At 41.4% G+C, this 25,456-nt stretch overlaps 1 protein-coding gene across 4 annotated transcripts in view; it reads left to right on the top strand.

Annotated features, from left to right (window-relative positions):
* Positions 1-25,118, top strand: part of ADARB1 (adenosine deaminase RNA specific B1) — a 128,250-nt gene extending 103,132 nt beyond the window's left edge. For all 4 annotated transcript variants that reach the window (XM_075829700.1, XM_075829701.1, XM_075829702.1 and 1 more), the window contains 9 exons: positions 6,780-6,854; positions 7,931-8,859; positions 14,686-14,800; positions 14,957-15,125; positions 16,071-16,219; positions 17,673-17,841; positions 18,559-18,740; positions 19,429-19,607; positions 20,828-25,118. In XM_075829700.1, coding sequence (XP_075685815.1) covers positions 6,780-6,854; positions 7,931-8,859; positions 14,686-14,800; positions 14,957-15,125; positions 16,071-16,219; positions 17,673-17,841; positions 18,559-18,740; positions 19,429-19,607; positions 20,828-21,004 — 2,144 coding nt within the window. In that variant the 3' untranslated portion in view covers positions 21,005-25,118. The remainder of the gene's footprint in view (positions 1-6,779; positions 6,855-7,930; positions 8,860-14,685; positions 14,801-14,956; positions 15,126-16,070; positions 16,220-17,672; positions 17,842-18,558; positions 18,741-19,428; positions 19,608-20,827) is intronic.
* The last annotated feature ends 338 nt before the right edge of the window (positions 25,119-25,456 follow it).

The raw sequence follows: 25,456 nt of genomic DNA, 5'->3' as shown, positions 1-25,456 counted from the left end.
TTTCATTGTGGCTGCACAACAAATACAACATTCATTCTGTTTGCTGTATATTGAATGATTATCTTTAAATCTCTTTTGCCACTGTAAAATCTTACTGCTTAGCTGCATAAAATCTGTATTTATTAACCTGTTGAGAAATCAGTGAGATAATGAAAAGAGGAACTCATGTCTTAGCCGTTAAAAAGCATGGCATCATTTTCCTTGCCTGGCTAGTCCGAATGACCGATGAGAAGACGCGACTAGCCATTTAGATCTGTGCCTGAAGGCATGATGTACAGAGGACCCCTTGTGGTCTTGAAGTGCAAATTTTGTATGTGTAAATGAGGTTTTAGGCTGACATTTGCTTCAAATTGACTTATGTTTAAAAAGGGTTGTAGTTGTCGAATGTATGTTTAGCTGTTGTAGCCAAGAAGAGGCAACAGGTCAAAAAATTCAGACTTCAATTATAGGAATGAGGTTGGGAGTGATATTTGATGATAAACATGCAGAAAAAGATCAACACTCCTTATTGTGTAGCTGTAATTATGTAGCACAGGAGAATTCTGTAAATCCACATTCCTCCCAGGATCCTAAGGGTAATCCCCTGTCCGAAAGGACAGTGTCAGAGTAAAAAAAAAAAAAGTTTAAACCGTTCATACTTGTCAGTAAAAAAAGTAAAGTAGACTTAAAATCAAACACGTAACAGGTCCATAAAATCACTGGCACGTTCTCCTGTACATCCTCCAATGTAGTGTACATGATCCTGTGTACAAGGTGCATCAGTAAAAGAATCTACATTGGAGAAACCAAACGAAAACTGCAAACCAGAATGAATCTTCAGATCTACAATAAAACAGGAAGTGGATACACCCCCGTGGGAAAACACTTTAGACCAGACCACAGTTTGGCAGGGTCATTTTAAGAACGATAAAAAAAATGTAATGGCCTCAAGGACTGAATCAAACATCTGAATTTATGAGCCATTACCTGGACACACCTCTCACCCCACATCAGACGGATTAAAAATCCCTTCACTCCTAAATCATCACCCCTATAACCTCAGTTTTATTTCCCCGTCTTATCTTTATGATCTACCACCATGTACTAATTGTCTTTGTAACATCTTAAGGGTTTATTTAGACAAACGTGATATACGTCCGTGCAACGCGCGTGATTTTCACGCACCTCGCATGGACCTATGTTAGTGTATGGGGCCGTGCAGACTGTCCGTCAGTTTCACGCAGCGTGTTCGCTGCGTAAAACTCACGACATGTCCTATATTTGTGCGTTGTTCACGCATCCATTGAAGTCAATGGGTGCGTGAAAAATCACGCGCAGCACACGGAAGCACTTCCGTGTGACGCGCGTGATTCGCGCAACAGCAGTAAGAAGTATGAATGAAAACAGAAAAGCACCACGTGGTTTTCTGTTTACAAACAGTGTCATAATGATGGCGGCTGCGCGAAAATCACGTAGCCACGCATCATACGCGGCTGACACACGGAGCTGATAAGTACCTTTTGCGCCTGCAAAACGCACATGCTCGTGTAAATCCGGGTCTAAGGCTGAGTTCGCCCGGGACGGATATGCGTGTAAAAGCACTCAGCGTGTACGTCCTGTGCCACGCAGGGAATTCCAGGTGAAAAACTGCGCCCAACTGATTCATCCCAGGAGACCGCTGCAGCGGCGGTCACCTGGGATGAAGCGTCATCCCAAGAGGCCGGCCTTCTGACGTCATCTAGGCTTGCCTCCTGGGATGACGTTTCATCCCATGTGACCGCTGCTACAGCCTGTGATTGCCTGCAGCGGTCACATAGGATGAAACGTCATCCCAGGTGGCGGTGCTGGAGGAAGGAACACAAATTCTGGGTGAGTATCAGCCTTTTTTATTTTTCCTGAGTTGCGTTTTTTTTTGTGGCGGGCTCGCTGCAAACCCGCTGTAAAAAATGCAACATCTGCTATTTGTTGCGGAATTTAGCTCCCTATTTAGCTCAATGGGGAAAACCTGCAGCAAATATGCAGCGATTACGCAAATACAATTGACATGCTGCGAAATAAATTTCTGCACCGTAGGTCAATTTCTGAGCGTTTTTTCCCGATCAGTATTTACGCAGCGTGTGGATGAGATTTGTTCAATCTCATCCACTTTGCTACTGTATTCTGCTGCGTTTTTTACGTCCACAATTCCGGACGGAAAAAACGCAGCAATTCTGCAGTGTGGACAATCCCTAAATGTTGTGCTTTAAGTGACTACATACACTACTGCTATTGTTAATTTCAAAATGCAAGACCGTGTTTCCCATCCAGGGTTCCCTTTCTTAGAATTTAACTGTTCAGACTGGCGACATTGTCAGATATGATGAGCGAATTATGATTTTTATTTTCTTTCTCCTGGATACAGAATACTAGACTAATCTGACCATCAAAAGCAATATAGAACCTGATAGAAAATATCTAATAGGTGATCTTAAAGAGAACCTTTCACCTCCCCAAACATGTGCAGCATGCTATAGGAAAGGCTTCATAAACACGATCCCACGTGAAATTATTTTTCTAAATCCCTCCGTTATTTACATATCGGTGCCGTTATATTTGGCGCCCGATATGTAAATAAGCCCCTGAACAGTCAATTGGGCGTTCTAACTAAAAGGCAAGGGGCTGTGATGTCTCCACTCTGACACTGTCCAATCAGCTGCGGACAGTGTCAGGACGGCTAGCGCTGTGTTCTCTCCCGCGAGAACACACACCGACTTGGTGTTTGTGCTGCAGATAGCATGCGCGCACGGCCGTTCACTCGCACATCGACGTCACTACTCCTGCCGCCACGGGACGAGGAGGAGATCTACCTACATCCGTCTGTGCGCGCGAACGGCCGTGCACGTGCGCGCCCACGCTATCTGCAGCACAACCACCAAGTCTGTGTGTGTTCTCGCTGGAGGGAGCTAGCCACACTGACATAATTAAGAATTTAGTGGAATTAGGCCGTGAAAATTAATATCAACATTTTCTCTTTCCGAGCTGGACCGTACAGGCTTCTGTACTTGTCAGACAGGAGGCCATTGTTCTGCTGGTAAACCCCATAGATGCAGCACTCACGGAGTGTGGCATTTAAGGGGTTAATCGGCCGGATCGGAGGCTAGCTCCGGTCCTGGCCACGCAGCAGGGTGTCTGCTGTAATATACAGCTGAGATGGCGCGGGCTCAAGCACGCACTACAAACAAGACGTACAGTTAAGTTATGTTGCCTTAAAACCTTGGTGACAACGTAATAGTACGTTGTATGTCGCCAAGGGGTTAAAGTTTCTCAGAACATAATGTGTTACATGAAATGGTTCATTTAAGAGAATACAATTTGTTCCGCAAAATGCAATAACTCATAAAGCTACGCCAACGAAAACGTCCTTTTGGCTCTTGGGAGGCAAAAGGGAAAAACCCCAAAAAAAGTTAATTGGCTACGGCTGTAAGGGGTTAAGTTGCTGCATACTCTAGCGATAACTAAGGGTCTAACGTCGCGACTGGACAATGTATGCCCAAGCCATGGTATATCTGCTTCCCGAGTGAACAAGCAGATTAATGTGAGTGTTCTGGAGGGATGACAGAAGCGGTGCGTACAGAATAGAGGCAGCGCCGCTGCCTCTATTGTTCCCGCTGATCATAAGATCGGTCACATGATCGCCGGGATGCTGTTAGTGGGAGGCTTCTAATGGTCTATCTAGACTTAGCAAAGCCCTATAAGTGACAGTGACTATAACAGGGCTCTGTAGAACAAATATGAAATTATAAAGTCCCCCAATGGTATTTTCTGTCCCTTTAGGGACAGACCAGATCAATTTTTTTATTTTGATTTTTTTATTTTTATTTTTTAAATACACACATTATACCCCCCCCCCCCAAAAAAAACACCCCCCCCACCACCAATTATTGTCGTTAAGCTAACCCTAACCTAATTGCCCTAAAATAGATAAGTAATATCAAATTTTATGGTAGACCACTATCACAAATATATTAAAAAAATGAGGCTGTGACTAGCAGACTCCTCGCCAGGCGAAATGGAACCTCTTTTCTCGATATAAATGCGGCTTCCAGTTCTGGGTTCCGCATCTATCAGACATTAAAGCGGCTCTTTCACCACATTATAAGTGCCGTATCTCCTACATAAGGAGATCGGCGCTATAATGTAGATGACAGCAGTGCTTTTTATTTAATAAAACAATCTATTTTCACCACTTTATTAGCGATTTTAGATTTATGCTAATGAGTTGCTTAATGCCCAAGTGGGCGTATTTTTACTTTAGACCAAGTGGGCGTTGTACAGAGGAGTGTATGACGCTGACCAATCGGCATCCTGCACTCCTCTCCATTCATTTAGGCAGTGCATAGGGATCCTTTTAGATCGCTATGTGCTGTCTTATACTAACACATTAACGATACTGACGTGTTTAGATATTCCACGGGATGTCTATTCACAATCTCTGCACTTCGTTACTCTGTTGTAGTTACAGCAGAGCAAAGTGTAATCTCGCTGTAACCTGTCATTTACCGCATAATCTCGCGAGATTACGCTTCCTCTCCTATAACTAACACAGGCAGAGTAACGAAGTGCAGAGATTGTGAATAGACATCCCGTGGTAAACACTTCAGTATTGTTAATGTGTTAGTATCATTAAAATTTTTATAGATCTCAATAGATATGTATATATCTATCGAGATAGACATACATACATACTAGTCCTTCTCAATTAATTAGAATATCAACCAAAAGTTGCTTTATTTCAGGAATTCAATTCAAAAAGTGAAACTCATATTATATAGATTCATTACACAGTGTGATCTATTTCCAGCATTTTTTTTTTTCTATTAATCTTGATGATTATGGCTAACCGTTAACGAAAGCCCAAAGTTTAGTATCCCGGAAAATTAGAATATTATAGAAGCCCAATTTTTCAAAAAAAACAAACTTTTTTTTTTAAGGCTTTATTTTCAAAGCTTTTTGCTGTACAAATAGACAAGCTAGACAAACTAAAAAGCATTTAGATGAGCATCAATACAGTGAACAAAATGTCAATCCAGAGCAGATACATTGCATATGTAGGAGATACAAAATTTACAGCCCTTCATGCCCAACTCAGTAAAAACTTACATTCACTCACATTCATCCTAGTGCCCTAAACCTCCCACCCCCAAGAACCTCTACCACTTATGTAAATATTGGCTAAACCGCAGTCTCTAGAGTCTCTAACCACCTTGACCAAATTTTACCGAATTTAACTGGACATAGTCTGTTTTAGATATAGTTTTTGATACATCAAAAATGATTTTTAATACCGAAATGTAGGCCTACTGAAAAGTATGTACAGTATATGCACTCAATACTGGGTTGGGATCCTTTTGCATGAATTACTGCATCAATGCGGCGTGGCATAGAGGCAAAAAGCCTGTGGCACTGCTGAGGTGTTATCAATGCGGCGTAGCATGGAGGCGATCAGCCTTTGGCACTGCTGAGGTGTTATGGAAGCCCAGGCTGCTTTGATAGCGGCCTTCAGCTCATCTGCATTGTTGGGTCTGGTGTCTCTGCTTCCTCTTGACAATACCCAATAAATTCTCTATGGGGGTTAGGTCGGGCGAGAATGCTTGCCAACTAAGCACAGTGATCCTGTGGTTATTACACCAGGTATTGGTACTTTTGGCAGTGTGGGCAGGTGCCAAGTCCTGCTGGAAAATGAAATCCGCATTTCCATAAAGCTTGTCAGCAGAGGGAAGCATGAAGTGTTCTAAAATTTCCTGGTAGACGCTGCGTGTACTCTCGACTCGATATAAAATCAATAAAGCACTCCACCAATCTGGGTATTATGGCAGAGTGCCCAGAAAGAAGCGCCTCTCCAGTAAAGACACATGAAAGCCTGTCTGGAGTTTGCAAAAATGCATCTAAAGGACTCTGAGAAACCAGATTCTGTGGTCTGGTGAAACCAAGATTGAACTTTTTGGCCTCAATTCTAAGCATCATGTCTGTAGGAAACCAGGCACTTCTCACCTGCCCAATATCATCCCTACAGTGAAGCGTGCTGGTGGCAGCATCATGCTGCTGGGGTGTTTTTCAGCGGCTGGGACAGGGAGACTGGTCAGGGTTGAGGGAAAGATGAATGAAGCCAAGTACAGAGATATTCTTAATAAATGAACATGATCCAGAGTGCCCTGGACCTCAGACTGGGCCGAAGGTTCACCTTCCAACAAGTCTATGATGCTAAGCACACAGCCAAGACAACACAGGAGTGGTTTAGGGACAGCTCTGTGAATGTCCTTGAGCGGCCCAGCCAGAGCCCTGACTTGAACCTAATCTCGCATCCCTGGAGAGACGGTCCCCATCCAACCTGACAGAGCTTGAGAGGATCTGCAGATAAGAATGGCAGATAATCCCCAAATCCAGATGTGAAAAACTTGTGGCATCATACCCAAGAAGACTGGAGGCGGTTATCGCTGCCAAAGAGGCTTCAACGAAGTACTGAGTAAAGGGTCTGAATACTTTTGTCAATGCAATATTTTAGTTTATCCTTTTCAATAAATTCGCAAAGATTACTAACATTCTGTTTTCACTTTGTCATTATGGGGTATTAACTGCAGAATGATGGGGATAAACTACATTTTTTATTTTAGCACAATGTGAAAAAATTGAAAGGGTCTGAAGACTTTACGAATGCATTGTAGATGGATGTATATGTAGATATAAATAATAAAAATGTATATGTATTTCTAATAATTTTTCTTTATTAAATATACATTGACTTTACTATTTTTTCATTGCAGAGCGAGGCGGTAATCGCCAGTCCAGGAAGCAGCAGAAGTATTTCACAATGGATGTGGATGATGAAGGAAATATGAGTAAGATGTAGTAGATAATGGGTTTTAGAGAAGAGCTTTATTTTAGTAAATGAAGCTTTAAATGGTCTCCTAGCAAGGTGCGTTAGAGGCTTCTCTTAAGTTAACATCTAGGAAGGACAATTTGCTCACTGGCTCCACTATTTTTGTGCTTCCCAGTGTCTACATTTAAACCACGATGTGTAGTTGTAAAAATCAGTCGTTCTCTCTAGACTATTTTAATAAGTTAACAGGTACTCGACACATTATTCTGATGGTCTTGTGTGCAGACATGAGGAACCGTCTATATTCAGTTTAGTTGGCTAGCTTTGTAGGAGAGTGGAATTCATAATTGAAAGGTAATATATGGGCTATTTTTTATTTTGTTTAGCAATTAACTAGCATATTTTACCATTTTACTTTTTAGCTTTTTATTATACTAAATATGGTCTCTTGTGAAAGATATGATCCTATCAGCAAACAAGTATTGCATATTTTTGATTTCAAAATGTTTTTTCCCTCTTGGTCTGTTGAGCGCCGAAAGGAGTAACCTATCGAGCTTTTGCTGGAGGATGTTATAAATGAAAATTTAGCAACCATTCCATCAGCTTTGTTAGCTGGGTAAAGTGGTGTGTGTTTGCTCAGAGTTCCTGTTCCAAAATTCAGTTTGACTTGGGACTATGTTAATAAAAATGCAATATTTAGGAGAACAGGCTCTTTAATAATCCATTAAGATAATCTATTTGATGAAATGAATAACTCCATTCATAGATTAACAGAATGCATCATGTTTCAGTTTTAGATATATGGATATTCTTGTCCTTGCTGTTGCATGTATAGTTTTCATTTACGAAGGGTATCAATCATGAATAGAGAAGATAAATAGGTGGCCAGAAAAAATACTTTTTAATTATGGAAAAATGTATTAAATTTTATGTTCAATGTTGGTGGCAAGTAGTATTTGCCTTTCAACTTAATATATATTCCGTGACCACACATCACTGAACCAGTGACAAAGATCGATAAAGGAATCTATAAATTTTGCATTTACAAGATCCTGCAACGAAGGCGTTGTAAGTTACTCTTTCTGGGCACCACAGGTTCAAGCAGCACTGACGTTAAAGAAAATCGTAACATGGATGGAGTGTCAAGAAAGGATGGGAATGGCCAAAGTACCGGGGAGGGGGCTCAGCTATCCAATGGGGGTGAGGGAAGCAACAGAAAACGACCATTGGAGGAAGGTAATAATGGCCATTCCAAGTTTCGTCCGAAGAAGAGGAAGAAAACACCAGGGCCTGTATTGCCAAAGAATGCGCTCATGCAGTTGAATGAAATAAAGCCAGGCTTGCAATATAAACTTCTTTCTCAGTCTGGACCAGTTCATGCACCAGTTTTTATTATGACTGTTGAGGTTAATGGGCAAGCATTCGAGGGTTCAGGGCCAACAAAAAAGAAGGCCAAGCTTCATGCAGCTGAAAAAGCATTACGATCCTTTGTGCAATTTCCCAATGCATCAGAAGCTCACGTAGCAATGGGGAGAACTCTATCTATAAATACCGACTTTACTTCTGACCAAGCTGACTTCCCAGACACACTCTTCAATGGATTTGAAAAACCTGAGCAGGCCGATGATGCATTTTTCTTGGGCTCCAACGGGAATGAAGCCTTTAATTCAACAAGTGACTATAGCATGGCATTGGCTGGATCTTGCAATCTCATCCAGTCTCCACTTCCAACTCCATCATTTTTTCCACCTTCAAGTGGGAAAAACCCTGTAATGATCCTTAATGAGCTGCGACCAGGACTGAAGTATGACTTTGTGTCAGAGAGCGGGGAAAGCCATGCTAAGAACTTTGTCATGTCGGTCACGGTAGACAACCAAACTTTTGAAGGGTCTGGTAGAAACAAGAAACTTGCCAAGGCGCGTGCAGCTCAGTCATCTTTGGCATCATTATTTAACATGCAGTTGGACCAGACTCCTTCACGACAGCCTGTGCCAAGTGAAGGCCTACAGTTGCACTTACCTCAGGTAAGGCACTTGAGCAAACCTTTTTGGTTAATATTTTCAGCTTTGTTGTTTGACATTTTAATGCATCACATCTTCATTCTTGTGGTTTTTGTTTTTTTTCTTTTGCGAAACTGAAGGGGTTATCTGTATTTTGGGTTGTTTTTTGTTTTTTTTTAAATACAAACTGCAAAGGTCCTAAAAAAATAATCAATCAGCTCTACTCTTTTCCCTGGCGAACCAGCGCTGATGCTCCGGTTGTCGGTGTTTGCACGTGGCCATCGTGTAACCTCTGCAGCCAATCGGGCCTCAGTGGTTAGGGGGTTGTATTCCTGATATGTACGCTCAGCGATGGGTGCCATAATGCCAGCAGTACGACTCGTTCATTAGTCTTTAGATTGACTGCAGTGGTCACATGTTAGTGCTTGAAAGAGTAGGTGAGTAGTTTTTAGTTTTTGTTTAGGCATTTGCCGCAGATGGTAAAAAAATAAATATTTTTTTTACTAACTCTAATAACCCCTTTGATTTTCTGATCTTTCTACTAGTAAGAAGTTAAAAGCTTCCAAAATTTTATTAAACTAATATTTAACACGTGTGTGTATATAATATGCATGCCGAAAAAGTGGAAAAAAAATTGTTAATTCCCTCTGTCCTCTTTGATCCTATTCTGTTTCATATTGTAATCAGAACTGCAAGAAATGTATCACAAATTAATCTATTTGCATCCCAATGGTCATTTTTCTCCACTCCTTTTCGCAAATGTGTGTCACAGCAGTCAATGTACAGCCAATCTGCATTATGAGACCAGGGAGGCTAAGTGTTCTCCCCTCAATAGTTTATCAAGATTTCTACAAGCCTGTTGGAAAAACCGCTATGAGCACATTTTATTCCGTTTTTTTGTTTTTTTATAGTTCGACATCTTGTGTACCTGTTTTAAAGTTTCTTTTTGTTGGTCTATTGACATTTCCCACCACCCAAAATATTTTTCACTACTGCAATCTAGGGCTGGGCGATTATGACATAAATCAAAATCCAGATTCATTGAACATGTAACCTCGACTATTTAGATCACACTCCTTTTTGCATACCATGCCCCCTATTTGCATGCTGCACCATTGAATTAATATTTATCCCCTGAGCCTGCTGTATACTACTGTATATAATATGCCCCTTGACACTGCCCCCACGCAGTATAATGCTCCCCATAGCTGCCCCCACGCAGTATAATGCTCCCCATAGCTGCCCCCACGCAGTATAATGCTCCCCATAGCTGCCCCCACGCAGTATAATGCTCCCCATAGCTGCCCCCACGCAGTATAATGCTCCCCATAGCTGCCCCCACGCAGTATAATGCTCCCCATAGCTGCCCCCACGCAGTATAATGCTCCCCATAGCTGCCCCCACGCAGTATAATGCTCCCCATAGCTGCCCCCACGCAGTATAATGCTCCCCATAGCTGCCCCCACGCAGTATAATGCTCCCCATAGCTGCCCCCACGCAGTATAATGCTCCCCATAGCTGCCCCCACGCAGTATAATGCTCCCCATAGCTGCCCCCACGCAGTATAATGCTCCCCATAGCTGCCCCCACGCAGTATAATGCTCCCCATAGCTGCCCCCACGCAGTATCATGCTCCCCATAGCTGCCCCCACGCAGTATCATGCTCCCCATAGCTGCCCCCACGCAGTATCATGCTCCCCATAGCTGCCCCCACGCAGTATCATGCTCCCCATAGCTGCCCCCACGCAGTATCATGCTCCCCATAGCTGCCCCCACGCAGTATCATGCTCCCCATAGCTGCCCTCCGCACCGTATAATGTTGCTGCCGTCCACACGGTATAATGCCCCCATTTCTGCCCTCACAGTATAATGCCCCATAATGCTGCCCTCACAGTATAATGCCCCATAATGCTGCCCTCACAGTATAATGCCCCATAATGCTGCCCTCCACACCGTATAATGCCCCATAATGCTGCCCTCCACACCGTATAATGCCCCTATAGCGGCCCTCCACACCGTATAATGCCCCTATAGCGGCCCTCCACACCGTATAATGCCCCTATAGCGGCCCTCCACACCGTATAATGCCCCTATAGCGGCCCTCCACACCGTATAATGCCCCTATAGCGGCCCTCCACACCGTATAATGCCCCTATAGCGGCCCTCCACACCGTATAATGCCCCTATAGCGGCCCTCCACACGGTGGAACGCCCCCTATAGCGGCCCTCCACACTAGGGATGTCACGCTACCAGAACTTGGACTTCGATACCAATTCGATACTTTGCCAACAGTAATGAAAAAGTGTTTGTGGTGTGATGAATTTTAACCTCCATGTGCCTCACATTAATAGTAATTAATCCCATCATGTTTCTCAGTCATAATGGGTTAATGTGTAAGGTACATGATGGGGTTAATTACTATTAATGTGAGGAACATGGAGGTTAAATTAATCGCACCTCGTGCCCCACAATAAGTGATAGAAAGCAGTTTTTATTTTATTTTTTTACAGCGTACACATCATAAATGATACAAAAAAAATTGTTGTGCAGGTTATTACGGCCGCGCCAATACTGAATATGTGTATGTTTTATGTATTGAGACTTATTTTAATGTTTATTGTAAAAAAGGTGTAATGTGTATTTTTTTTATTTTTTTAATTTAACATTACTTTGTTTTTACTTTTATATTTAAACTTTAATGTACTGGTATATATCTATATGACCGTACATTAGACTGTGTACTGATAGTACACAGGCAGTTGTTAGGACATACCTAAGTATGCCCTAACAACAGGAAATATGGTAGGACAGCCCTGGGGTCCTTCAATGGACCCTGGGCTGTCTGCCCATATATGGTATGTCCCTCAATCGCGTCACAGGGAATTTCTGTGACGCGATCCAAGGGGCATCCCCCCCATCTCACTTCCTCTTGAACGCTTCAGTCAGCTTTGATTTCAGCATTCAGGGGAATAGCGGCGGAGAGGAGAGGTTTCTCTGATCTCCGCCGTTATAGAGCAGGGCTGCGGCTGTGTAATACAACCATTGCCCCGCTCCTGACGACAAGGTCAGCATGAGGTGATGCGGCCGGCGCTGCACTATAATAAGCGGCGGCGCAGGCACCGAGGACAGAACATGGGGGTGTTTTGCAGTGCGCACGCCATGTTCTTTCTTCAGTGCCGATGCTCATTAGTACAGCGCCAGCCGCATCAAAGCATCGTGACGGCGCGCACATCTCAGGAGCGGGGCAATGACTGCATTACACAGCCACAGCGCCGCTCTCATAAGCATTCATGTGTTACTATACTTAGCTGTGCGGACGCAATAAAATACATGAAATAACAGTATCGAACCGTTTGGGGATGCAGAGTATCAAAACAGTATCGAAGTTTCGATGCATCGTGCATCCCTACTCCACACAGTATAATGTCCCATTAGCTGCCCTCCACACAGTATAATGCCCCCTATTGCTGCCCTCCACACAGTATAATGCCCCCTATTGCTGCCCTCCACACAGTATAATGCCCCTATAGCTGACCCCACACTGTCCCAATAATGCCTAATAAAATACATACTCCCCTAAACCCTTTCCAATGACTAATAGAGGAGATCCCTCTGCACCTCCGGTCTGTGTGGCTCAGACAGGCACGATTACATCACTGCCTCGTGCCTATCTGCGCCAAGCCATGAGCATACGGCGATACATAGTGGATGGTAGACCTTACGGCTCCCTGCTCAACCATTGGCTTTAACTGTATCTGTGTCCTGAGGATGCAGATACAGTTGAAACCGGGAAAAAATAATTGAAAAAAACAAAATGCACATGATGCCGTCTGTCAATTGCGCCGAATTTCGGTTTCGTTACGGTTTTTTAGTTTTTCTGCCCAGCCCTACTGCAATCCCTAAGATTAGGTAAGTGGAAAAGAGGCAATCCTCCTCACCACTAGCACCACCTCAGTTTCTTCGCATTGATGAAAAGGATTGGAGCGGTCATCGTGAGCTCTGCTATTTTAAAACAAGCATCTATTCACACTGCGTTTGGAGCGTACATTAGAGGTATATGTGGAGGAATATTTCACGACTTCTACATCTGAAGGATGCCTCTGACTGATGCCACTGCATACAGTGGCATCCATTGCCCATAAGCTCTTGTGTACCAAAAAAACCCGTATACAACACAGTATATTTTTCTTGCAGTATGCCTCTGGAATAGTTCAGCAGACTGCGCTGCATGGAGTTGAAAAAGGGTATACCGACATGCTCTTTTGGCCTCTGTCAGAGGGCCTATAGATCAATTGATGTATGAGCTGGGAGTGGTGTACCGAAGGGGTTTTCTGGTACATGTAAATAACTTTATGAAAAAGCAGTGACCGTGCAGGACACATCAGATCAGCACTGCTTTGTAATTTGATCCTTGTTTGAAACACATGTTAACTTTTAAAGAGGATTTCCACATGAAACTTAAATGGTGATATGTTAAGAGCAGGAGGGAAAGTTCAGCTGTTATGTTTGTTCTATTAAGGGTATGTGCACACACACTAATTACGTCCGTAATTGACGGACGTATTTCAGCCGCAAGTACCGGACCGAACACAGTGCAGGGAGCCGGGCTCCTAGCATCATACTTATGTACGATGCTAGGAGTCCCTGCCTCTCCGTGGAACTACTGTCCCGTACTGTAATCATGTTTTCAGTACGGGACAGTTGTCCTGCAGCGAGGCAGGGACTCCTAGCATCGTACATAAGTATGATGCCAGGAGCCCGGCTCCCTTCACTGTGTTCGGTCCGGTACTTGCGGCCGAAATACGTCCGTCAATTACGGACGTAATTAGTGTGTGTGCACATACCCTAAAAGAGATCTTGGCCCGTATTTAATTTGGTTGTGGTGGCCATTTTTACAGAAGTTATTTTTCAATTGGGCATTGATTTCTCACATTTACTATCCATGGTAATTTTCTCTGAATGTTAATTTCATAGTGACAGTATTACTATCATTTGCTGTGAAACTAATTCAATAGTGACAGCTAATCAATAGGACTGCACCTTCTGTGGTCACATTTGGAAAAATGGCTACTTTAATAGAATGTAAATATCCCAGTATCTCAAAGTACAATAAAATAATTACTAAACTTTAGCTATTGTGGATATATGGCCACTTTTATGTATGTGTAATCTGTAAAGCTAAAAGGGGGTTGACCCAGAATCGTTCATTCTAACTGCATGACCGCAGTGAGGACATTGAATGGAGCAGCAGTGGAGCATGCAATCTGCCGTTCCATTCAAAGTCTATGGGATTGACAAACCGCTGAGGAGAGCACCCTGCTTCTTCTATCAGTCCCATAAAAAAGTAAAGAGGCTCTGTCACCAGATTATAAATGCCCTATCTCCTACATAATCTGATCGGTGCCGTAACTAATTAGCATAAATCTAAAATTGTTTATAACTTGGTCAAAAATGATTGTTTTTAAAAAAAATAAAAAAACAAACGCTTATCTACATTACAGCACCGATCAGATTATGTAGGAGATGGGGCATTTATAATCTGGTGACGGAGTCTCTTTAATGAAGCGATGGCGCACATGCTCGAGGTGGTGGGGTGAGGAGCAACGAGTGGTTTGGGACCCCATTTTCGCCTTCTGTGGGGAACCCTGTGGTGGGTCTCCCAGCAATCAGATGATTATCACCTATCCACAGGACAGGTACTAATTTGTCAATTCTGGGAATACCCTTTTAATAAGAGACTAAGGGAATGCTCACATACTTTATCACGAGAATTTTGGCCATAAAGAGAAGTACAGATTTACCACACCAGCAGAATGACTGACTAACTTTGTTACTTTTCATGTTTATAGGTCCTGGCTGATGCCGTTGCACGTTTGGTTGTAGATAAGTTCAGCGAGCTAACAGATAATTTCACCTCCCCACATGCAAGGAGAAAAGTCCTAGCTGGAGTTGTGATGACAACAGGTACTTTTGTAATGTTTGCTCTTTATTTGTTTCACCCCCCCCCTCTGCGCTAATCTGTCCGCATAACCCCCTCCCCCCGCACAAATCTGCTCGCATAACCCCCCCCCCCCCTCCCCCCGCACAAATCTGCTCAATAATGATTATTTTTATACTTAGGAATAGATGTGAAAGATGCCCAGGTTATTAGTGTGTCCACTGGAACAAAATGCATCAATGGAGAGTATATGAGTGATCGTGGCCTGGCGCTAAATGACTGTCATGCCGAAATTGTAGCTCGCAGGTCTCTGCTTAGATTTCTCTACACGCAGCTCGAATCCTTTCTAAGGTGAGAAGAAAAATATAACCGCAGCGGTTTCCTTTTTTTAGAAAAGAAAAAAAGCATGCAGCAATGTTATCTTTAATGCCTCCAGTTATGTTTACATCTGCATTGGAGCCTCTCCCAAATTCTTTCATATTTGACGGGAGAAATAATGCTGCAAGCAGGCAGCGCTTTTCTTTCCCTCAACAGACCCCAAAAATGTTTGACTGAAATCTTTTCACTCCATCAGAGGTGCTTTAGTATGATCGTTATTACTATGACATGTAAACGGTATTGCTAGAGGTAAATGGGGAGATGCGCTGCCAACATGATAGAGTGCATGGGGATGAGCAATAGTAGTAACTAGTTCTCGTTCCCATACATAAATCATAGGTCCTTGTGAAAAGAGCAAACGCGCGCCAGTCAACGAGCTTGTCTCCTTGATGGGCACTCATTTACACGGCCCATATTGGTCGTTACAAAACAACTTGTAGTCTATTACATTCAGTGTGGCATATATAGAGGGTAATAGAGAGGGAAATAATATTTCACAGCTCTTTCTAGCGTTTTTTTTTTTTTTTGCTTTAGGCAACATGCACAGGACTGTAGCCATGTGCGCGGCCGTGACTTTCGAGTCGGCCGGGGGCGGAGTGTCACCCGCAAGCCACCCGAAAATCGTGGGCCGTGCACATGGCCGCGTGCATTATTTCCTATGAGCCTGGACCGCAGAACACGGCCGTAATAAGACATGTCCGTTCTTTCTGCGGTGCGGGCTCCTGGGCCATGCATGGACCGTGGAAACCACGGTCGTGTGCATGGCCCCATAGGAATAAATGGGGCCACAATTCTCCCGTGGATTTTAGGGGGAATTGCGGCCGCAAAAGCACGTTCGTGTGCATGGGGTCTAAGTAACATTCAGCTGCTTAAACACCATTTTTATTCCCAAGTCTCTACTTTTTTCTTTTTCCTCAGCACTAAAGAAGATCAGCAAAAATCCATATTTATGAAGTCTGAACATGGTGGATTTAGATTGAAGGACAATGTTCAGTTCCATCTGTACATCAGTACATCACCATGTGGAGATGCTCGTATTTTCTCACCACATGAAGCTGGACAAGAAGGTACTAGAATCCTCATCTCCTTATTCTTGTACCAAAAAAACGCTGTAAAATCGTCCCCATAAATAAAATCTTGCATGGAGTATCCCAGAGGATGGATCGCTCGGCAGATAAGTGGTCTGTCCCATGCTCTGTATGGTGTTTATAATTGAAATTTTTAAGGCTTCTGCCGTTTTTATGCCATGCAAAATATTTTTCTTATTTGGAAATATGCTAAAGGATCCTCCAAGAAGGCTTGGCTAAGGGCCTGTTCATATGACCTTCAGCTATCTTTTTCAAATGTCTACTTGTTTTTTGCTTTTTTTCCTTTCCAGACAGAACCGTTTACGGATCCATGAGAAATCTCCATTTGACAAGTTTCCATCAGGATCCGTTTTTTTTTCAACAGGACAGTAAAACGGAGACTGTCTTATTTTTCTGTCATGTCGAACTGGATCCTGACAGATCTATTTATTTTATTTATTTATTTTCTACAATGCAAGTCTGGCTACAGAATAGGCATTCTGCTGCACCAGCCTGTTTGACTTTTTTATTTTTTTATTTTTTTTATTTTTTAAATCTTGCAATTTAATTTAACACCTTCAGGCTGAGTTTAAATCTGCGTCTGAGTTTCCGTCGCAAATTCAGTCATATTTGCTGACCAAAATAGCGCAGGTTTACTGGAACCCATTAAAGTCAATAGGCTTCATCGGGTGCTATTAGTATCAGTTATGTGACTGTTCTGGTGCTTGCGTTGTTTTCATTATTCTGTTCCTCTGATGGAATATAGCAGATTCTAGCGCAGATGTGAATAGAACCTTTAGAAAAAAAAATCTGTTTGGAAATACATACGATGGTGCCATCAAAAAATTTACTGTTCTCAAATAGATTTGTTTCCTGTTAACAAAAAGACGTTTCAACATGATGAAAACGTGATGTGAACCTATCCTTACTATAATAAACAAGTGTTAAATAATATATATGCTGCTATACAGTATAGTGAGTGTATTGTCAAACAACCTCCCGAAATATGTAGGATAAATAATTGGTTTGTCAGAATCACTTTTGTTCTATCACTTTTATGAGTCAAACAAACTAAAGCAATCACTCAACTGTATATCACCCCGTTTTATTGATGTTTGCCTTTTAATTATATACATCTTTTTATTCCACATTACAAATCTGTTCTAAAGCGACTTCATCTTTTTTCTAAACGATTACTGAGCTGAGCCAGTTCCTGAAAGGCCTAAACCATTAAGACCGTAAAGCAGGATTTTCTTTTTTGGTTATTGAAAGAAACTACTTGGTATCAGTCGATAAAATGTATTTGTCACAATCCATCCAGTATAGTGTGGATGTAGTGTCATCTCTGTTCTTTGGTGTCATATAAATAATTATTTAAAAAGGGCTTTACTTTTTTTTTTTTCATGGTAATATCTCAAGTACATTTAAAAAAATAAATTAAACATTGTTACAGAACAGGGTGATCGCCATCCTAACCGAAAAGCACGAGGACAGCTTCGCACCAAAATAGAGTCTGGAGAAGGTACTATTCCTGTGCGGTCAAGCAGTACTATCCAAACGTGGGATGGTGTTTTACAGGGAGAGAGATTGCTCACCATGTCTTGCAGCGATAAAATTGCCAGGTAAGTTTTATGAAATCTGATCAGATTGCAGGTTAAAAGCTTTGGTTCAGTTGACTTTCAGAGGAAAATTTGCTATCTAGCAATTTATATTGTATACAGTATGCGTATATATTAGACCGGATTCACCAACCTTCCATGGAAAAAATGAAGCAATACGATACATTGTTTTGTGCCACATTCCATGCGGTTTCCACGCAAGTATTAAGGTTTTCGTCATGGATCCTGTATTTTTGATAGCAGGAATCGCACAATCCTCAGCACTATTCTTGCCGTTATAATGGGGTCTGTCAGGTTTCCAGTATTTTTAAGTCAGTGGTATTCCTTGGAGTACGTTTTGCAAACCTATCTGGCATCGCTATTATGGTTTTGACAGAATAAATACCGTAGTCGACTGCGCTATTTATTCCGTCCAAACGACTGACCCCTTAAGCTACGGTGACAAACGGAACCATTTGCACCGGATCAGTCACCATTGAAATCAATGGTGGTGCAAACAGAAATCTATGGTTTTCGTTTGTTTCAGTTTGGCTTCCGTTCATGGGTACCCCTGGCGGACAGCTTAGACGGAGCCCTGACGCAGATGTGAACGAAGCCTAATGTGCTCTAATCGGTATTAAACTATTTAAGCCATGTTGTTCATTTTTAATATGTAATGATTGTTTATATTTCTTGTTCTAAGGCAAGATAATCATTACATTTTGCAAACTCCCTATACAGGTGGAATGTTGTGGGAATCCAGGGATCTCTCTTCAGTCTTTTTGTCGAGCCAATCTATTTCTCCAGTATTATCTTGGGCAGCCTGTATCATGGTGATCATCTCTCTAGGGCTGTGTACCAGAGAATATCTGATATTGAAGATTTGCCCCCACTGTATTCACTAAACAAGCCTTTACTGAGCGGTAGGTACTATACTGTGTATTGCTTTTAGGTTTAAAGCTGTTCTGTAATATATCAAAATAAAGAGAAATTATCGGACACTGTACTGTAATGTTTTGTTTAAAAAAAAAATGCATAAATCTGAATCCTTTATTTTTTCCAATATTCTTAATGAGTAACCTAAACGTTCAACAAACTTCTAACGTTATAGTGACTTGTCAGAAGTTTTGATCGGTGGGGGTCTGAGCACTGAGAACCCCACCAATCACTAAAACGCAGTGGCAGAAGCGCTCGTGTGAGTAGAAAGTCTATGGGGCTACATTGGCTTTCCGGAAAAAGCCGAACCGAAACTAAGCGGCTGAGTTCTCACAGGAGCGCTTCTTCCTCTTCGTTTTAGCGATTGGTGGGGGTCTCAGTGCCCGGACCCCCACCGATCAAAACTTCTGACATGTCAGAAGTTTGTTAAGCGTTTAGTTACCCTTTAATCGAAAAGCCTTTTTGAGTATGGACTCCTAAATTAGTCAGTCAAATTCAACAAACCCATATTATATTTTGGTGTGCTTGGTCTCTTTATATCTGTATTAGTTGCAACACGCCACAAAGAAAGTCATGAAGTGTATACTATATTCTTCTCTTTCTCTACGGAGTTCTTTTGTGTGGTTTTGTTGCAGCAGCTTTAATAATTTACTTTTTTTTAAATTTTGTTGTAAGGTATTAGTAATGCAGAAGCACGCCAACCAGGCAAAGCTCCCAGTTTCAGTGTCAACTGGGCAATAGGGGATGCCAGCCTTGAAGTCATTAATGCTACAACTGGCAAGGATGAGATGGGTCGTGCATCACGTCTATGTAAACATGCTCTCTACAGTCGGTGGATTCGTATTCATACGAAGGTGAGTTTCATAGTGTTGAGTTGTCAATCTTGGGCTTTGTCCACATTGCACTGGGGCTATACGTCGGGAGTATTCGCCCGACGTATACCCCTTAAAGAGGCTCTGTCACCAGATTAGAAGTGCCTTATCTCCTACATAATCTGATCGGCGCTGTAATGTAGAGAACAGTGATTTTTATTTTGAAAAACAATCATTTTTGAGCAAGTTATGAGCTAGTTTAGATTTATGCTAATGAGTTTCTCAATGGACAACTGGGCATGTTTTTACTTTTACCAACTGGGTGTTGTACAGAGGAGTGTATGAGGCTGACCAATCAGTGACCAATTAGCTTCATACACTTCATTGTGCCAGCCCAGCATGATCCACAGCACAGTGTGATTGTGCAGTGAAAGTAGCTGGGCTGGAACAATGAGAAGTGCAGGACACTGGTCACTGATTGGTCAGCGTCATACTCTCCTCTGTACACTACTCTGGTAAAAAGTAAAAACACGCCCAGTTGTCCATTGAGAAACTCATTAGCATAAATCTAAACTAGCTCATAACTTGCTCAAAAATGATCGTTTTTCAAAATAAAAGCCACTGTTATCTACATTACAGCGCCGATCAGATTATGTAGGAGATAGGGCACTCCTAATCTGGTGACCGAGCCTCTTTAACATATGCCACTATAAAGATATATGGTGGCATATGTCGCCCATTAACCACAATGTAAAAAAAACATATACCGCGCAGTATACTTATTTGCGGTGGCCCACCTTCTAGGAAAGTGCAGTCTGTTTTGCTTTCATATGCCGTAAAATTAGAAGAAAAAAAAAGGTGTGCTTATACGGTGGAAGCCAAAAGAACCGCTTTTGCCCTCAATCCGTCACGTTCGAAGTATGCATCGGGATCCTACCCAGAGCATACGCCAAACGTCATTAAACGTGGTAAGAATAGAGCCGAACTGCTACAAGGAATGTTGGGTTCATTCTATGCTATTGTAACAGATTTTTAATGATGCTGCCATAGAAACGGGGAATTTTAATTAACCATTCTCATTGCACTCTCATTTAAAGAATCTACATTCAATTTTTATAATCTGAAATTCATAAGTACTATAGTATTATATATATATATATATATATATGTGTATGTGTGTATATATATATATATATATATATATATATATATATATATATTTCACGTTGGTTACTAATCCCCGCTTGTGTTTGCTTCCAAAGCTTTCTTCCAATCTGAGATGTAAAGTTGGGAAACCGAACCTGTACTATGATACAAAGCAATCCGCCTCAGAATACCAAGTGGCAAAGGAAAGCGTCTTTAAAGCCTTTGAAAAGGCAGGACTTGGAGCCTGGGTTAAAAAGCCTATAGAACAAGACCAGTTTCCCCTTACTACTTAGTCAAACAAATCGATTACTTTCGTGTTTTTGTTTTTTTTTGTTCTTTTTTCAGGCAGGAGAATATGGACACTTTGTAAACCTTGTTATGATTTCTCAGTTCTCTAACGTGCCAATCATCCTCATCTGCCTTTTTATCTTCCCATCTTTAAACCTGTAATTTTTAAATCATGCATTGTTTTATAGGATCTGGAAAAATATTGATTTTATTTATTCCTTCGTGACCAAAGGCAGTATATTTTTTTGTAAACACCTGCCTAAGTTTTTATTTTAAGTAAAATGTATGATCTGTAGAGGGAGCTCTCACCTCTGTAAATTGTAGATACTTACAACAGCACCAGTGTAATATACAATGGGCAGCTGATTTGAACTGGGAAAGTGATTCTTATTCCATTGCAGATATGTTACTGTTCATGGTTTTACACTGTATTTTTAAGTGGCGTATTTCATGAGCTTTGCTGTTGAAATCAAGCCTGCTTTTGACACTATTGTAACCAGGAATATGTCTGCTTTGGCAATTCTTAATTTAAACCTGTCCTTGCTAACATATTGCCGCTTAGGAAATAAGAAATCACACCCTTTCTGCTATAGTACAAGGGTTCAAAACCAGCTGCTACACAGTTGTGTCATTGGTGTCTATGTGTGGCTTAGATTTTATTATGCAGATTTTTTTCTGTATTTGCTTCTCATTTAACTAATGTTGTGAATTCAGAATTTTAATGTTGGTAACTGGATTGAAATACATTTGTCTATTTTTTTTTCTTTCTTGATTTCTAGGATATAATTGTAATCCAAAAGCTATAAAAAAAAAAAAAAAGTTAATTGTTTGCTGAAAATACAGTATATACAAAAGCAGTTTTTGCAGAAAGAAGTTGCTTGACGTTTGGTAACCGGGTTTACATCCCTGCATATATTACATAGACAAACTTCAAAACTACACAAATTATGGCACAAAATGTAACTGTTATTTATGTGAAAACGATGCAACAACAGAATTTAACATAGGCATTTCCTATAGGGACCAGTTTATTTTTTCATTAGAATAGCTAAATTCGCTTAATCCTATTTCCCCCTCCCCGCCCCCAGTTAGAATCCGCTACAGCCAAAGCTGACCGGACCGTACAGACTGCGAGTGTATGCTAAACATATAGCATATAAGCCTAGTGAATGAAATACAGAACTGAATCTTTATCTGCTATTTATATACTTCTGCTATGCATCTGTTCTTTACTAACCTGCCATCAGCTATAGGTCTACTACACATTACTGTATACCAGCTTCATTCAACCTCCAAGTTGTGCGGTGCTGTTATATGAAGCCATTAGAAGTCTATGGGGCCTTAATGTATCCCTGTATGCCTCTGTCATATGGGAGCATACAAAAAAAAGTCTCATAGATTATAGAAAAAAAAAAAAAGTGGCATGTTTTATAGGATGCTATATTTCAGAGGTATTCTCCCCTAGAAGCATTTATTTTAGGTGAGATTAACCTCATAATAGGGGGCTGTACGGAGACAGCATGCGGCAGTTCACGTAGTGTTTATGGCTTTGTAGTACGAGCTGCACGAACTCCATATGCCTTGCTCCATGCACATCGCTTTTCCCTAGGCCTTGTACACACAGTGTAGTTTTGGTAGGCGTATTTTTTTCTTCAGTGTGAATACATTCTGCTTGTTTCTTCCATGTACTCTGCCCAGCTCATCCTCAAATATGAGACGCACGCCAGGTTTTGTGAAGATAATAACAAAAAAAAATAATTATGTGAGCACTCCGTTTGAAGTAGCAGGAGCAAAGTTTTGGGTGTATGTTAACACCTTTTAATGTCCCTTTTTTTTTCTTAGATTCATCTGCATTCAGTGCTTTTATTATAAATCGATAATGGGCAATCTAACTGAACATGGATGAGATACTGAAGCAGGGAGTGCCACTTCTAGTGAAAGCCTCTGGGACTAGCCACCCTCACGACTTGTTCTCCAGGCTTGGCATATGTGCTGGCAGTCTGCACTGCTGTGTCCGTTTTGGCTGTAACACCTCTGGTTTTCACTGATACTTTTTGATTAGTGTGAGCTCGCTGTTTAGTGCTGCGGTCCTATGCTGGTAATTTGAGTAAATAGAAACTTTAGTAGAATCCACACGTGAAGACAACCCTTTTTTTTTTTCTCTTTTTTTTTTTTTAAATGAAGCTGGCTACTCTAACCCCTATCCATTAGCGGTTATGGTCAAACAAAGCCACGTGTGGCATACCATGCTTGACCATTTGTGTGAATGCAGAGACAGGGCAGGTTACCCAAAATACTTTAATTTATTAAATTGGGGTTAAAGGTGAAGTAGGATATTTGGTTAAGTAGGAATAATTTACTGCTCAAAAAAGAACAAAACTTCCATAATAATCTCTGATTTTGATGGCATTGATTTACAGAAATGTCCTCGGAGCAGCCGTGTTTTGCTGTATCTCCGTAACATAGAAATATATATATTTGTGTGGCTCCTGGAAAAGTAACACTTTTTTTTTTTAATTGGGGCAAATAAATGCGTCTGTCCCTAGCTGGTTCCGTGGCAGGGAGGAGAAATACCTCCGTAGATAGTTTTTGATGGAGCATGCCACAATATTAATTTTCTATTGAATCCATAGCATGCCAGTGGTACGGTAGAGGCCATGTAAAACCCTAAGCCGTAATACAGCAGTGTGCAATAAGCTCTGAGGCAAAGCGGAGTTAAATATTCAAGTAGTCGTCTGCTTTGAACAATCCTTTTTTGTTTTTTTGTCTCTACTCTGATTGCTAAATTAGGGTCCTAATAGGGGGATTCCTCGAACTCCGAATTCCCTAATAGTCTTTGAAAATTGAATTTCTTAACATTTTAGGCACCACCTCACAGCAGTTTTATGTATTCTGACAGCTGACCCCGTATGTAGTGTGTCTCACTCTGGACAGTGGTAGATTATCTTTGCTTAGCTATGCTATCATCTGAAATGCCCCATGCTGCGACAAATATTAATGAGCTGTAAAATGGATATCATTACGTATTCAGCATTTGATCAAGCATCAGGTTTTCTTTTACGAAGGGGGATTTACTTTAACACTACACTGGACCCACTGCCCTCAGTGAGATATTACTTTATACCTATGACAAGGACTGACTTGAGGGTATGAAATATGCATTATTTAATAGGCTATATTTTAGTGCAGTGGTGGTCCGCCCAACATATTATGGTGGTCCGCCCAACATATTATGGTGGTCCGCCCAACATATTATGGTGGTCCGCCCAACATATTATGGTGGTCTCAAATGCAGCCTGGGTAGGCATACACACATATGGATTGTTCACACAGGTGTTTTTGTGGTCATTGTCTTTATATATTTTGCCCAAAACTTTATTTATTTATTTTTCCTTTGGCAAAGACAATATGCTGGGAATATAGATTTATATGTTGTTTTTAAAGATATGTACATAAACTTACCTCTCTCGACTTTTGGAAATTAGAGATTCCAGTGCTCCTAAAACAGACAGACGGCAGATCTCCTGTTCTAGGTGATTGGACAGAGTGCCCTGGAGCATGTTGGCTATCACTGCTCTAGAATATGCTTTTTCTGCTCACGTAGTGACTACCCCACTTCGCTTCATGTAACCAGGTAGTGATGTACCAGAAAACTCTGCTCGTATTAAAAAAAAATGTGCAGCAAAAAGAACCTCTGAATGCAGCTTTTCCACTGCGCGTGGAGTAAATACAACACTCCATGTTTTGAGTCTCTTCATATGGAAGAATAAACTGGTTATGGTTGTGTTTCAGCAATAAGTCTTCAGTGAAATATAACCACACAACATAGCCCATTTAACCTGGGTCAGATGGTTCCCTACTCCTGTTTGACCCGGGCACATCAATGCAATCCTCCCATTTTGTGACTGCATGTGTCTTTTTAGTAAAGTAGAATTTGCAGCCCCCTTTTAAAATCATCTTCTGCTCTTTAAGCAGTTCAGTCCATGCTGTCTTGTTTAGGATATTCTCCAGTCTTTGTGCTCATTGATTGCCCTTTTGTCTTGGGAACATACAGCATAAACATTGAGGGTTGTATGCAATAAAGCCAGGATTGTGTGTGTATAAAATAATATATCTCCACTCGTTTCTTGTCTGTCGTTATTTTATCTGAAGTTTCTGTTCTCATCTCTCCACAAGTGTAAGTAATTTTTGAATTGTTCATTGTTTAATGTCAATTAACCAAACATGAGTTTATTAAATGTGACGACTATTTCTGTCCATAGATAGAAATCTAATTACTCTGCAAAACTATTGTTAGGATGGCTCAAACTAACCATGTTGATTTGGTGACGGTGACTTAGAGACTCTGTCACCACATTAGAAGTGGCCTATCTCCTACATAAGGAGATCGGCGCTATAATGCAGGTGACAGTAATGCTTTTTATTTAATAAAACTATCTGTTTTCACCACTTAGTGA

This window comes from Rhinoderma darwinii, chromosome 6 (genome assembly GCF_050947455.1).
Source record: "Rhinoderma darwinii isolate aRhiDar2 chromosome 6, aRhiDar2.hap1, whole genome shotgun sequence".
NCBI lineage: Eukaryota > Metazoa > Chordata > Amphibia > Anura > Rhinodermatidae > Rhinoderma > Rhinoderma darwinii.
The sequence above is the reverse complement of the archived record's forward strand: the minus strand, read 5'-3'. Positions and strand labels throughout refer to the sequence as shown.